Source organism: Cervus canadensis, chromosome 2 (genome assembly GCF_019320065.1).
Source record: "Cervus canadensis isolate Bull #8, Minnesota chromosome 2, ASM1932006v1, whole genome shotgun sequence".
Taxonomy (NCBI): domain Eukaryota; kingdom Metazoa; phylum Chordata; class Mammalia; order Artiodactyla; family Cervidae; genus Cervus; species Cervus canadensis.
The window spans coordinates 14,302,917-14,315,320 of NC_057387.1; the positions used below are offsets into that span (position 1 = coordinate 14,302,917).

Below are 12,404 nucleotides of genomic sequence, written 5' to 3' on the forward strand. Positions count from 1 at the left end.
ATTTCCTTTTCTTCCCCCTGTTTTTTGACACTCCATTGTATAATATATTTTTATTTATTTAGCCAGCCCCCTGTAGGTAATTATTTAGACTTATTTTCAGATTTTGCTATTAAAATAGTGTTACATTTTTAGCCTTTTGCAAACATTAGATTTTTGCCAGTGTGTCTTGGGTGTACCACTGTGTCTTCTGACCTAAAAGTGGGCATAGGAATTAATTAATGTGTGGTACTTTTCTAGCTATAGAATTATACCATTTTTTTTATACAGCACTTTTCCATATATACATGGATTCGGTTTTGAGTTTTCTATCCTGGTCCATTGGATCTTTTGTCTTTTCGTGCACTATACTATTTTTGTGATAGAGGCTTAAAAAAAAGTTAACATTTGATACAGTTATCCCCTTCTTTTTAGATTTTGCTTGGTATTCTTGCTTATATATTTTTCCTAGTGAATGTTAGTAACTTTTCTTATTCCTGAGAGACTCTTGTTTGATGTTTTATTAGGATCATATAAATCTATAAATTTGCTTAGGGAAAATTGTCATCTTTATGTCTTCCTATCCACACACACAGTATGTCTTTACCTTTGTTCAAGTCTTTCATTTGTCATTTATACCTCAATTCTAAAAAATCTTTGCTGAAACATGAAAATAATCTTTGTTGTCCAAAAGTAAAGCATATTGTTGTGTGAAGTGATAAATTCATTTGTAAAGTATATAGTGAGGACTCATGACTTTTATATCAATTTATATTATGATTTAAAAGTTGCTTCCAACTCTTAAGATTTTATATAAAAACACATTCTAAAGAAAACATGAATATATTGTCTTTTCTTCTCACATGAAGAGAGAACTTGACTGTTCATTCAAGATTATAATAAAGAATGTGTTAAAGGAGTGAAAGTTAAGTCAGAGATTGACCTGTATTGGTTTGAAATCATTTAAATCAATTAAAGAGATAAGCAGTGAACCATTGTTTTGAATGAGGACCATGGAATATTGTTGCTAACAATATTTATCTTTTCAAAAACTAATTCATATGGTAATGTATATTTAGTCCATCTAAAGTTAGGTGAAGGTTAATTTGCCTTTTTAAAATAATGTAAAAAAATATCAGGGATATTTCCAGTAGTATATATGTTCATGTGGTTGAAAGTCGAGAAAGACTGCATCTTGATAGCCTCTGATACAGTAGTAGAGGAACTAACATACTGTGACATTAGTGTAACATTAGTTAGGTAGGTTTTTTTTTAAAAAAAGCACTACTGCCTATCTTATATCTGATGTGTGATCATCTAGTTCTATTGTAATGCTAAACTAAAATGGTATATAAGGTTTACTGTCTCTGAAACCCTTTTCTTATTCAAATTTTAGGATCCTTCAAAGTTGTACAAGAAATCAGGTGATGTTGCAGCCATTGAATGCCAGTCTGAAGAAACCCTCCATCTTCATTCACAGGGAGAAAACAATCCTTTGTCTAAGAAGCTTTCTCCAGCACACTCAGAAATGACAGATTACATTAATGCAACATCATCTACTCTTATTGGTAGCCGGGATCCTGATTTAAAGGACAGGGCATTACTTAATGGAGGAACAAGTGTAACGGAGAAGTTGGCACAGCTCATTGCAACTTGTCCTCCCTCCAAGTCTTCCAAGACAAAACCGAAGAAGTTAGGAACTGGCACTACTGCAGGATTGGTTAGCAAGGATTTGATCAGGAAAGCAGGTGTTGGCTCTGTAGCTGGAATAATACATAAAGACTTAATAAAAAAACCAACTATCAGCACAGCGGTTGGGTTGGTAACTAAAGATCCTGGGAAAAAGCCAGTGTTTAATGCAACAGTAGGATTGGTCAATAAGGACTCGGTGAAAAAACTAGGAACTGGCACTACAGCGGTTTTCATTAATAAAGACTTAGGCAAAAAGCCAGGGACGATCACTACAGTAGGACTGCTGAGCAAAGACACAGGAAAGAAGCTCGGAATTGGCATTGTTCCAGGTTTAGTGAGTAAGGAGCCTGGGAAGAAACTGGGACTCGGCACTGTGGTTGGACTAGTTAACAAAGACTTGGGCAAGAAATTGGGTTCAACTGTTGGCCTAGTGGCCAAGGACTGTGCAAAGAAGATTGTAGCAAATTCAACAATGGGATTAGTTAATAAGGACATTGGGAAGAAACTAGTGAGTTGTCCTATGACAGGATTGGTCAATAAAGATGCCATAAACCTTAAAGCGGAAGCACTGCTCCCCACTCAGGAACCACTTAAGGCTTCTTGTAGTACAAACATCAGTAGTCATGAAAGTCAGGAACTTTCTGAATCCCTGAAAGACAGTGCCACCAGCAAAACTTTTGAGAAGACTGTCACACGGCAGAGTAAAGAAAGCATATTGGATAAGTTCTCAGTTCGAAAGGAAATGATTAATTTGGAGAAAGAAATGTTTAATGAAGGAACATGTATTCAGCAAGACAGTTTCTCATCCGGTGAAAGGGGGTCTTATGAAACCTCAAAGCATGAAAAGCAACCTCCTGTATATTGCACTTCTCCAGACTTTCAAATGGGAGTTGCTTCTGATGCATCTACAGCAAAATCCCCTTTTAGTGCAGTAGGAGAAAGCAATCTCCCTTCCCCATCACCTACTGTGTCTGTTAATCCTTTAACCAGAAGTCCCCCTGAAACTTCTTCACAGATGACTCCTAATCCGTTACTTTTAAGTCCTACCACAGAACTAATGGAAGAAATTTCTGAGTCTGTTGGAAAGAACCAATTTACTTCTGAAGGTACCCATCTGAACATTGGTCACAGGTCTATGGGTCATAGCATGAATATTGAATGTAAAGGGATTGATAAAGAGCTAAATGATTCTAAAACTACACATATAGATATTTCAAGAATAAACTCTTCTCTGGGAAAAAAGCCAAGTTTGACTTCTGAACCCAGTATTCATACAATCACCCCTTCAGTGGTTAACTTCACTAGTTTATTTAGTAACAAGCCCTTTCTGAGACTTGGTGCAGTATCTGCATCTGACAAGCACTGCCACGTTGCTGAAAGCCTCAGCACTCCTTTGCAGTCCAAACCCTTAAAGAAAAGGAAAGGAAGAAAACCTCGGTGGACTAAAGTGGTGGCAAGAAGCACATGCCGGTCTCCAAAAGGGCTAGAATTAGAAAGATCAGAGCTTTTTAAAAATGTTACATGTAGTTCACTATCAAATAGTAATTCCGAGCCAGCAAAGTTTATGAAAAACATTGGACCATCTTCATTTGTAGATCATGACTTCCTTAAACGCCGATTGCCAAAGTTGAGCAAATCTACAACTCCTTCTCTTGCTCTCTTAACTGATAGTGAAAAACCATCTCATAAGTCTTTTGCTACTCACAAACTATCCTCCAGTATGTGTGTCTCTAGTGACCTTTTGTCTGATATTTATAAGCCCAAAAGAGGAAGACCTAAGTCTAAGGAGATGCCTCAACTGGAGGGCCCACCTAAAAGAACTTTAAAGATCCCTGCTTCCAAAGTCTTTTCTTTGCAGTCTAAGGAAGAACAAGAACCCCCAATTTTACAGCCAGAAATTGAAATTCCTTCTTTCAAACAGAGTCTGTCTGTGTCTCCTTTTCCAAAAAAGAGAGGCAGACCCAAGAGGCAAATGAGGTCACCAGTCAAGATGAAGCCACCTGTGCTATCCGTGGCTCCATTTGTTGCCACTGAAAGTCCAAGCAAGCTTGAATCTGAAAGTGATAACCATAGAAGTAGCAGTGATTTCTTTGAGAGTGAGGATCAACTTCAAGATCCAGATGATCTAGATGACAGTCATAGGCCAACTGTCTGTAGTATGAGTGACCTTGAGATGGAACCAGATAAAAAAATTACCAAGAGAAACAATGGACAATTAATGAAAACAATTATCCGCAAAATAAATAAAATGAAGACTTTAAAGAGAAAGAAACTGTTGAATCAAATTCTTTCAAGCTCTGTAGAATCAAGTAATAAAGGGAAAGTGCAATCCAAACTCCATAATACAGTGTCAAGTCTTGCCGCTACGTTTGGCTCTAAATTGGGCCAACAGATAAATGTCAGCAAGAAAGGAACCATTTACATAGGAAAGAGGAGAGGTCGAAAACCAAAAACTGTCTTAAATGGCATTCTTTCTGGTAGCCCTACCAGCCTTGCTGTTCTTGAACAAACAGCTCAGCAGGCAGCTGGATCAGCATTAGGACAGATTCTTCCCCCTTTGCTGCCTTCATCTGCTAGTAGTTCTGAGATTCTTCCATCACCTATTTGCTCTCAGTCTTCTGGGACTAGTGGAGGTCAGAGCCCTGTAAGTAGTGATGCAGGCTTTGTTGAACCCAGTTCAGTGCCATATTTGCATTTACACTCCAGACAGGGCAGTATGATTCAGACTCTTGCAATGAAGAAGGCCTCAAAGGGGAGGAGGCGGTTATCTCCTCCTACTTTGTTGCCAAATTCTCCTTCACACTTGAGTGAACTCACATCTCTGAAAGAAGCTACTCCTTCGCCTATTAGTGAGTCTCATAGTGATGAAACCATTCCCAGTGATAGTGGAATTGGAACAGATAATAACAGCACATCAGACCGGGCAGAGAAATTTTGTGGGCAAAAAAAGAGGAGGCATTCTTTTGAGCATGTTTCTCTGATTCCCCCTGAAACCTCTACAGTCCTAAGCAGTCTTAAAGAAAAACATAAACATAAATGCAAGCGCAGGAATCATGATTACCTCAGCTATGACAAAATGAAAAGGCAAAAACGAAAACGGAAAAAGAAATACCCCCAACTCCGAAATAGACAGGATCCAGACTTCATTGCAGATCTGGAGGAATTAATAAGTCGCCTAAGTGAAATTCGAATCACTCATCGAAGTCATCATTTTATTCCCCGAGACCTTCTGCCAACTATTTTTCGGATCAACTTTAATAGTTTCTATACACATCCTTCTTTCCCCTTAGACCCTTTGCACTACATTCGAAAACCTGACTTAAAAAAGAAGAGAGGGAGACCCCCTAAGATGAGGGAGGCAATGGCTGAAATGCCTTTTATGCACAGCCTTAGTTTTCCTCTCTCTAGTACTGGATTCTATCCTTCTTATGGCATGCCTTACTCTCCCTCACCCCTTACAGCTGCTCCCATAGGATTAGGTTACTATGGAAGGTATCCCCCCACTCTTTATCCACCTCCTCCATCTCCTTCTTTCACCACTCCACTTCCACCTCCTTCCTATATGCATGCTGGTCATTTACTTCTCAATCCCACCAAATACCATAAGAAAAAGCATAAGTTACTTCGACAGGAGGCCTTTCTTACAACCAGCAGGACTCCCCTCCTTTCCATGAGTACTTACCCTAGTGTCCCACCTGAGATGGCCTATGGTTGGATGGTTGAGCACAAACACAGGCACCGTCACAAACACAGAGAACATCGTTCTTCTGAGCAGCCACAGGTTTCCATGGATGCTGGCTCTTCCAGATCTGTCCTAGAATCCTTGAAGCGCTATCGATTTGGAAAGGACACTGTTGGAGAACGTTATAAACATAAGGAAAAGCACCGGTGTCATATGTCCTGCCCTCATCTCTCTCCTTCAAAAAGTTTAATAAACAGAGAAGAACAGTGGGTCCACCGGGAGCCTTCAGAATCTAGTCCATTGGCCTTGGGATTGCAGACACCTTTACAGATTGACTGTTCAGAAAGTTCTCCAAGTTTATCCCTTGGAGGATTCACTCCCAACTCTGATCCAGCCAGCAGTGATGAACACACAAACCTTTTCACAAGTGCAATAGGGAGCTGCAGAGTTTCAAACCCTAACTCCAGTGGCCGGAAGAAATTAACTGACAGCCCTGGACTGTTTTCTGCACAGGACACTTCACTAAATCGGCCTCACAGAAAGGAACCACTGCCTTCCAGCGAAAGGGCAGTACAGACCTTAACAGGTAAGAGGTTTATTTTGTTGCCTGTTGTTTGTGTTAGATAAATGGTGTATTTTGCCTACTGGTTGCCTGATACATGTACATGAGCTTTGAATAGCTCTAATGTTTTTGTTTTTGTTTTTATAAATTTATTTTGAAATGTTATCTTCCACCATTTTGTTTTCAGTAGATGTGAGAAGTAAGATAAGGCGTGTCTTTGAGTTAATTTTTAATTTTGAGAAGAGAGATCATTATCAACGAGATAGTACTCAACTTTTGGAAGTCAGGAAAAATTGCTTTCTTATGCAAAAAGGCCGTTACAGTTTCTTTAGGGAGATGCGGCTTTACAATGTTGTGGCTCTCTGTTAACAGCTTTGCAGGATTTTTAATATATACTGTTGTTTGGTTTTTTTTTTTTCTTTTAAGTATAATTGATTTACAGTGTTGTGGCTATCTGTTAATAACTTTGCAGGATTTTTAATATATACTAATTCAATTTATAAGTGTTTCTGTGTTATACGAAGAATATGTTGTTAAGTCTGTACGTCTCATAATAAAAATCTAAGCATTCAAAACTATGAATTTTCCAGCATTCCCTGGGATCCAATGGTTAGGACTCTATGCTTTCACTGCTGTGGACCCAGGTTCAATCACTGTAACAAGCCATTGCAGTATGGCCAAAAACAAAATAATCAAGTTTGTAAAATTTAACTGAATACTTAACAGGACTTCATTTTCAGAGTACCTTTAGATATCTTCATAAAAGCTGCTTTAGTTGAGTAAAATGACATGAAGCAAATTTAGATAATGCATTTGTAATGTCTAAAAAGTGTCTTGAGAATTGAAAAGAATATAGAAAACAAGAAAAAGGAAGCATTGCCTATTCATCTATAAGATAACTCTAAGTCAGGAGTTTTTTATCAAAGATCTCAACTTTGCCAGTTGATAAATTAACTCCAGAAAGTTCATGAAACCTCTGATGTTGTAAGTAAAGTTATGTGTATGTGCTGCTGTGTGTGCTGTGCTTAAGTCATGTCTGACTCTTTGCAACCCTGTGGACTGTAGCCCGCCAGGCTCCTCTGTCTATGGGATTCTCCAGGCAAGAATGCTGGAGTAGATAGCCATTCCCTTCTCCAGGGGATCTTCCCAGTCCAGGGATTGAACCCCAGGTCTCCTGCATTGCAGGCTGTCCTTTACCATCTGAGCCACCAGGGAAGCCACCAGGAAGTATATGTATGCTTGTGTGTATTTTTCAGGAGAATATCCATACATTTGATCAGATTCTCAAGGTAAACCCTCTAAGCCTCAATATCTCTTCTATAAAATGGAATTAGTAGTGTTATTATTAGAAGCAGTAAGTGTGATTATAGTATTTATTAAAATGATTTGCACATAGTAAACACACAGATGTTAATATTATTCCTCCAAAAGATTAAAAGCTTGTGCATTAGAGGAAATGATAAAGCCCTCAAAGAGAAGAGTTTTTGTTCCTGAGTTTAATTATTTGTGAACTTTTGAAAAATAGAAGCTACCTTGATAGAGAAGCTGAGTGTTCTTTAGTTTTTAATAGTGTAATAAGGAGGGAAAAAAATCCTAAACTCTAGGTTCATTCAACATCTTTTTTGATAAAAATTAATCAACAGCAGCTAATGAATATCTGCTGTCTGCCAGATATTGTACTTTGTGGACCTTTGTAATGTAATAGGGAATAAGGCACACAGGTTCATTGTTCTCATTGAACTTAATATTGGAGGAGATAGGTAATAAACAATAAAAGCTACAAATTAAATGTCATAAAAATTGTGACAGTTTATAAATACACACACACACACATATATATATGTATATTTTTTAAGAAAGTCCAGGGTTCTATGTAAGTATGAAATGGGGGCCTAACTCAGGAAGCCTTCCCTGAGAAAATGACCCTAGACTCTTACTTGAATGAAGGATGAACAGTAGTTATATAGGTGAACAGAATTCCCCTTATTCATCTATTTGTTCACTCATTTATTTATTGAATTGCAAAACATCTAGCATTCTTCCAGTCACTTTTATATAGTAGAGGGTAAAGACTTGATACCTTGCCTCATTAACTTTCAGCTTGGTGAGAGAGGACAAACTGTAGAGTGGTAAACACACAAATAATGGCATAATTAATTTAAAAAATGCTGTCAATTAATGTAACAACATTAGAGTAAATAAGGGGAGAGGGGTACCTATTTTAGATGGAGTAATTAGTTATAGCCCAGGGATGAAAATTTAATGTTAAGGGGTATGAAACCACCAAGCTTTTCAAGCTGAGGATTGAGTGAAGACCACATTTGAAGATCTTAAAATGTTAAGGAGCTTAGACATTAGAAGAAGTAGGGTAGATAGAGGTCAGAAGGTTCATTGTGGTAGGAGAGGGAATACAAACAGAATGGTGAGAGAGTTGTGAAAGAAAGAAGCCAGGGTGTATGTTAAAGATTTTGATTTTATAAAAACCAAAGCAAAAAAAGCAAGTTTTGATTTTAGATTTGCATTTTTGAAGATCATTCTAGCTCATGTGTGAACACTGAATTATAAATGTAAAAATAGTTATAGGGAAACCAATCAGTGGACAATTGCAGTAGCCTACATAAAATGGTATTTAGACAAGGGTGTTGGCAGACTCCTTCATGAATATTTGAGAGGTTCGTGCATTGTCCTGATATAGAGTAGACTGGAAGAGGAGGAATTTTGAGAGAGCACAGGTTTGCTTTTTAATATTTATAAACCTTGAAATGCCTTTATAAAATTCAAATGGTGATGTTGAGTGGGCACTTGGGTATCTAGTTCTGGAGCTCAAGAGAGATGTTTGGGCTAGAGATAAGGGCATTTCACTCTGAGGTTTTGAAAAACGTTGGTGATATTATTCACTAAAGATAAAGGGGTATCTGGAAATGATACACTTTGGAACAGACTCTCAAAACCTATTAAACTTTGTAAACAGAGCACTAAGAAAAGCAATAATTCTGGAAAATACCAACAGCAGGTAAAAATATGTGTTAAATTGTTCAATAAGTAATGAAATACTACAGTAAACATAGGACTTTTAAGAAAGATGAAAATAGCCTGATAGAAGCAGATATAAAGAAGGGTTAAAGCTGCTCAATGTAGTTAACATGTTAGTCACTCAGTCATGTCCAACTATTTGTGACCACATGGATTGTAGCCCACCAGGCTCCTCTGTCCATGGAATTCTCCAGGCAAGAATATTGGAGTGGGTTGCCATGCCCTCTGCCAGGGGATCTTCTCAACCCAGGGATCGAACCCAAGTCTCCCACATTGCAAGACAGATTCTGAGGTCTGAGCCACCAGGGAAGCCCAGTGTATATCACAAATATAAATTGATGCCAGATAGTTGGTTCTGGTTTATTGTCCTTATTTGTTTCTTTTGCATTAAGATTGAGGGAAACATACAATAAGCATTTGTAGGAATATCTGTGACCAGTTGTTCCCAAAAGGATGCATGGACATTCTGAACAAAACTACATTGCTCAACGGTTTACTGCGTTTAGTTTGTGTTCATGTAGTCTTCGTTTAGCTGCTAATCCTGTGTTTCAAAACATTAATGTACTTTGAAAAATCATGTATGTACTCATACAACTTCTTTGTCATTCTGGAGCTGTTTAATGCTGTAGAAACACTGTAACAAAACAGACTATATATCTATGAATCCTCTGATCTGTTTATCGGCATGTCATCATGAGAGATTTCCCTACAGAGAATACAGAGTGAGAAAAAAAGAGCGCCTTGGGTATCTTTGAACAATTTAATTATTTAAAGTAGTGGTTAAAAACCATCGACCTTTGGTTTGTATATGACCCATTGTAGTGATTTCTATAGTTTTTTTTTTTTTTTAATGCTGAAATTTTAAAATCTGGAGATTTCACATAACTGTTCAGAGTTCTACTTTTCTTTGAAAAGAAATCATAACATCTGACAACACTTAATCCATATTTCCTGGATGACATTAAGGTTGGGTCTCAATAATGGCAACCCCTTCCCTCTCCCCAGGTCTTTAGTCGGGGCATGCAGTCTTCAATTTGCCTCAGTCTTGACAGTTTCCTGATGTGTGTTTTATCTAACCCAGTTCAACTATTTAAGTGGTTTATCTGGCTCCAAGGGATATTAAAGCTGTGGCCCCTAATTTAAGAGTTGTGAGAAGACGCTTATAACAAGTGGGGAAATTGAGGTGAAAGTGAAGTGAAATGACAGGTTAGTTTGTTGAATATGTCAAGTATATCACCTTCATGGACAATAAAGTCACGCGAGAGGACATTTATTGGGGTTAGGGTGGAAAGGATGGATCCACATCTGGCTTCAGGGACCTTAGGGACTGAGATAGCAGGGAAATGTAACATATGCAGAAATATCTGCTTAATGAATAAGAAGCTGTCTTATTTCCTTCCTTTAAAAAAATAAAAACATATTAAGACCTCTGTGAAGAGTGAAAAAGCTGTCTTAAAACTCAACATTCAGAAAACTAAGATCATGTCATCTGGTCCCATCACTTCATGGCAAATAGATGGGGAAACAGCAGAAACAGTGAGAAACTTTATTATATTTTTAGGCTCCGAAATCACTGCATATGGTGACTGCAGCCATGAAATTAAAAACACTTGCTACTTGGAAGAAAAGCTATGACCAACCTAGATAGCATATTAAAAAGCAGAGACATTACTTTGCCAACAAAGGTCCATCTAGTCAAGGCTATGGTTTTTCCAGTAGTCATGTATGGATGTGAGAGTTGGACAGTCTCTCACAATCTGATCAATTCTCTGTCACCAACTGGGTTTCCTCTAATTTGGATCAATTCTGATACTGATCACCTTGAGTTAGAGAAGACCCTACAAGTTAAGAGCAAAGATTTTTTTTTGAAGACTGCCCCCACTTAAGATGCCAGCTGCAAGTTTCAGTGTCACCAATCCACCCACACTTCTGCCCTATCTGCCACAAGGTTAGGTCTTACCACAACCCTTCATTAAAAAAAAAAAAAAAAAAAAAAACCTGAAATGAGTTATTTATTTTATTTTTGGCTACATTGGGTCTTCATTACTGCACGTGGGCTTTCTCTAGTTGCTGTGATTGGGGACTACTCTCTAGTTGCAGTATGCAGACTTCTCATTGCGGTGGCTTCTCTTGTTGCAGCTCCCGGGCTCTAGAGTGCTTAGGCTTCAGTGGTCGTGGCACAGGGACTTAGCTGCTCCATAGCATGTGGGATCTGCCTGGACCTGGAATCAAACCTATATCCCCTGCATTGGCAGACAGATTCTTAACCACTGGACCACCAGGAAAGTCCTAAGGCCTCAGTTTTGATAATTTGGTGAATGGCTCACAGGACTCACTGAAACCACTGAAATTACAATTGCAGTTTTATTATAAAGGATACAGATCAGGAATTGAAGAGATGAATAGGGCAATAGCTGGTGTGGAGAAGGGGACACAGAGTTCCCATACCCTCTTTCTGGAACAAGGGTGTGTCATCCTCCCGGTAGATCATTATGTTCGCCAACCAAGAAACTTTACAAGGCCTATGGGTTCAGAATTTTGATTGGGATTTCATTATAAAGGCATGATTGATTAAATCATTGACCATATGTTTGCATTCAGTCTCTAATCCACCTCCATCCTCTGCAGGTTGGGCTTACCCAGAGTTTCAACTGTCTAATCTTGTGGTTGGTCTCTAATGACCAGCCTCCATCCTGAAGGAAGCTTAGGGTTCACCTTAAGTCACCTCTTAGACATAGCAAAGACACTACTATCAGCAAATTCCAAGATTTTTTTTTGAAGTTTTGTGCCAGGAATCAGAGACAGAGATCCCGTGTATTCTTCATTCTATCACAAGTCTAATTTAAATTCTTTTGTTAATTGATCTGTACCTTGGAATCTCTCTTCTTCATAGTTACTCTTTAGTTAAGTGGGTAAAAATGTGTCTTGATTTACCAACAGGGTTTTTTTTTCCTCAGGAGGTTAAAGAATGAATAGGAAATAATAGGGAAATGTGGGCATATAAAATTCTTACAGCTTTGACAGACATGAAATTCTTAACAGACATGAAAATTGGCTTACCTGTTCACAGAAAACCAGCTGAGAAAAAGATTTTTAGTTAAGGAAAATAATAAAGAAAAAATGCTAAATCATGGCATAGCTTCTAATTTGATCACTGAAAGTCAGAATTTGTTTTATTTAGGCAAAGCTTAAGAACTTTGTTTTTTTTTCTTTCTTTTATTTTTTATTTTTATTTTTTTTCACTTACTTTTATTAGTTGGAGGCTAATTACTTTACAGTATTGTGTGGGTTTGTACAGATGTACAGAACAGACTTTTGGACTCTGTGGGAGAAGGCGAGGGTGGGATGTTTTGAGAGAACAGCATGGAAACATGTATATTATCTATAGTGAAACAGGTCACCAGCCCAGGTTGGATGCATGAGACAAGTGCTCGGGCCTGGTGCACTGGGAAGACTCAG

General features: G+C 38.1%; 1 protein-coding gene across 6 annotated transcripts in view; it reads left to right on the top strand.

The window, feature by feature from the left end:
• The window catches only part of ASH1L (ASH1 like histone lysine methyltransferase), a 201,023-nt gene that overhangs the window by 59,753 nt on the left and 128,866 nt on the right, over positions 1 to 12,404 (top strand). For all 6 annotated transcript variants that reach the window (XM_043454370.1, XM_043454369.1, XM_043454361.1 and 3 more), the window contains one exon: positions 1,373 to 5,936. In XM_043454370.1, coding sequence (XP_043310305.1) covers positions 1,373 to 5,936 — 4,564 coding nt within the window. The remainder of the gene's footprint in view (positions 1 to 1,372; positions 5,937 to 12,404) is intronic.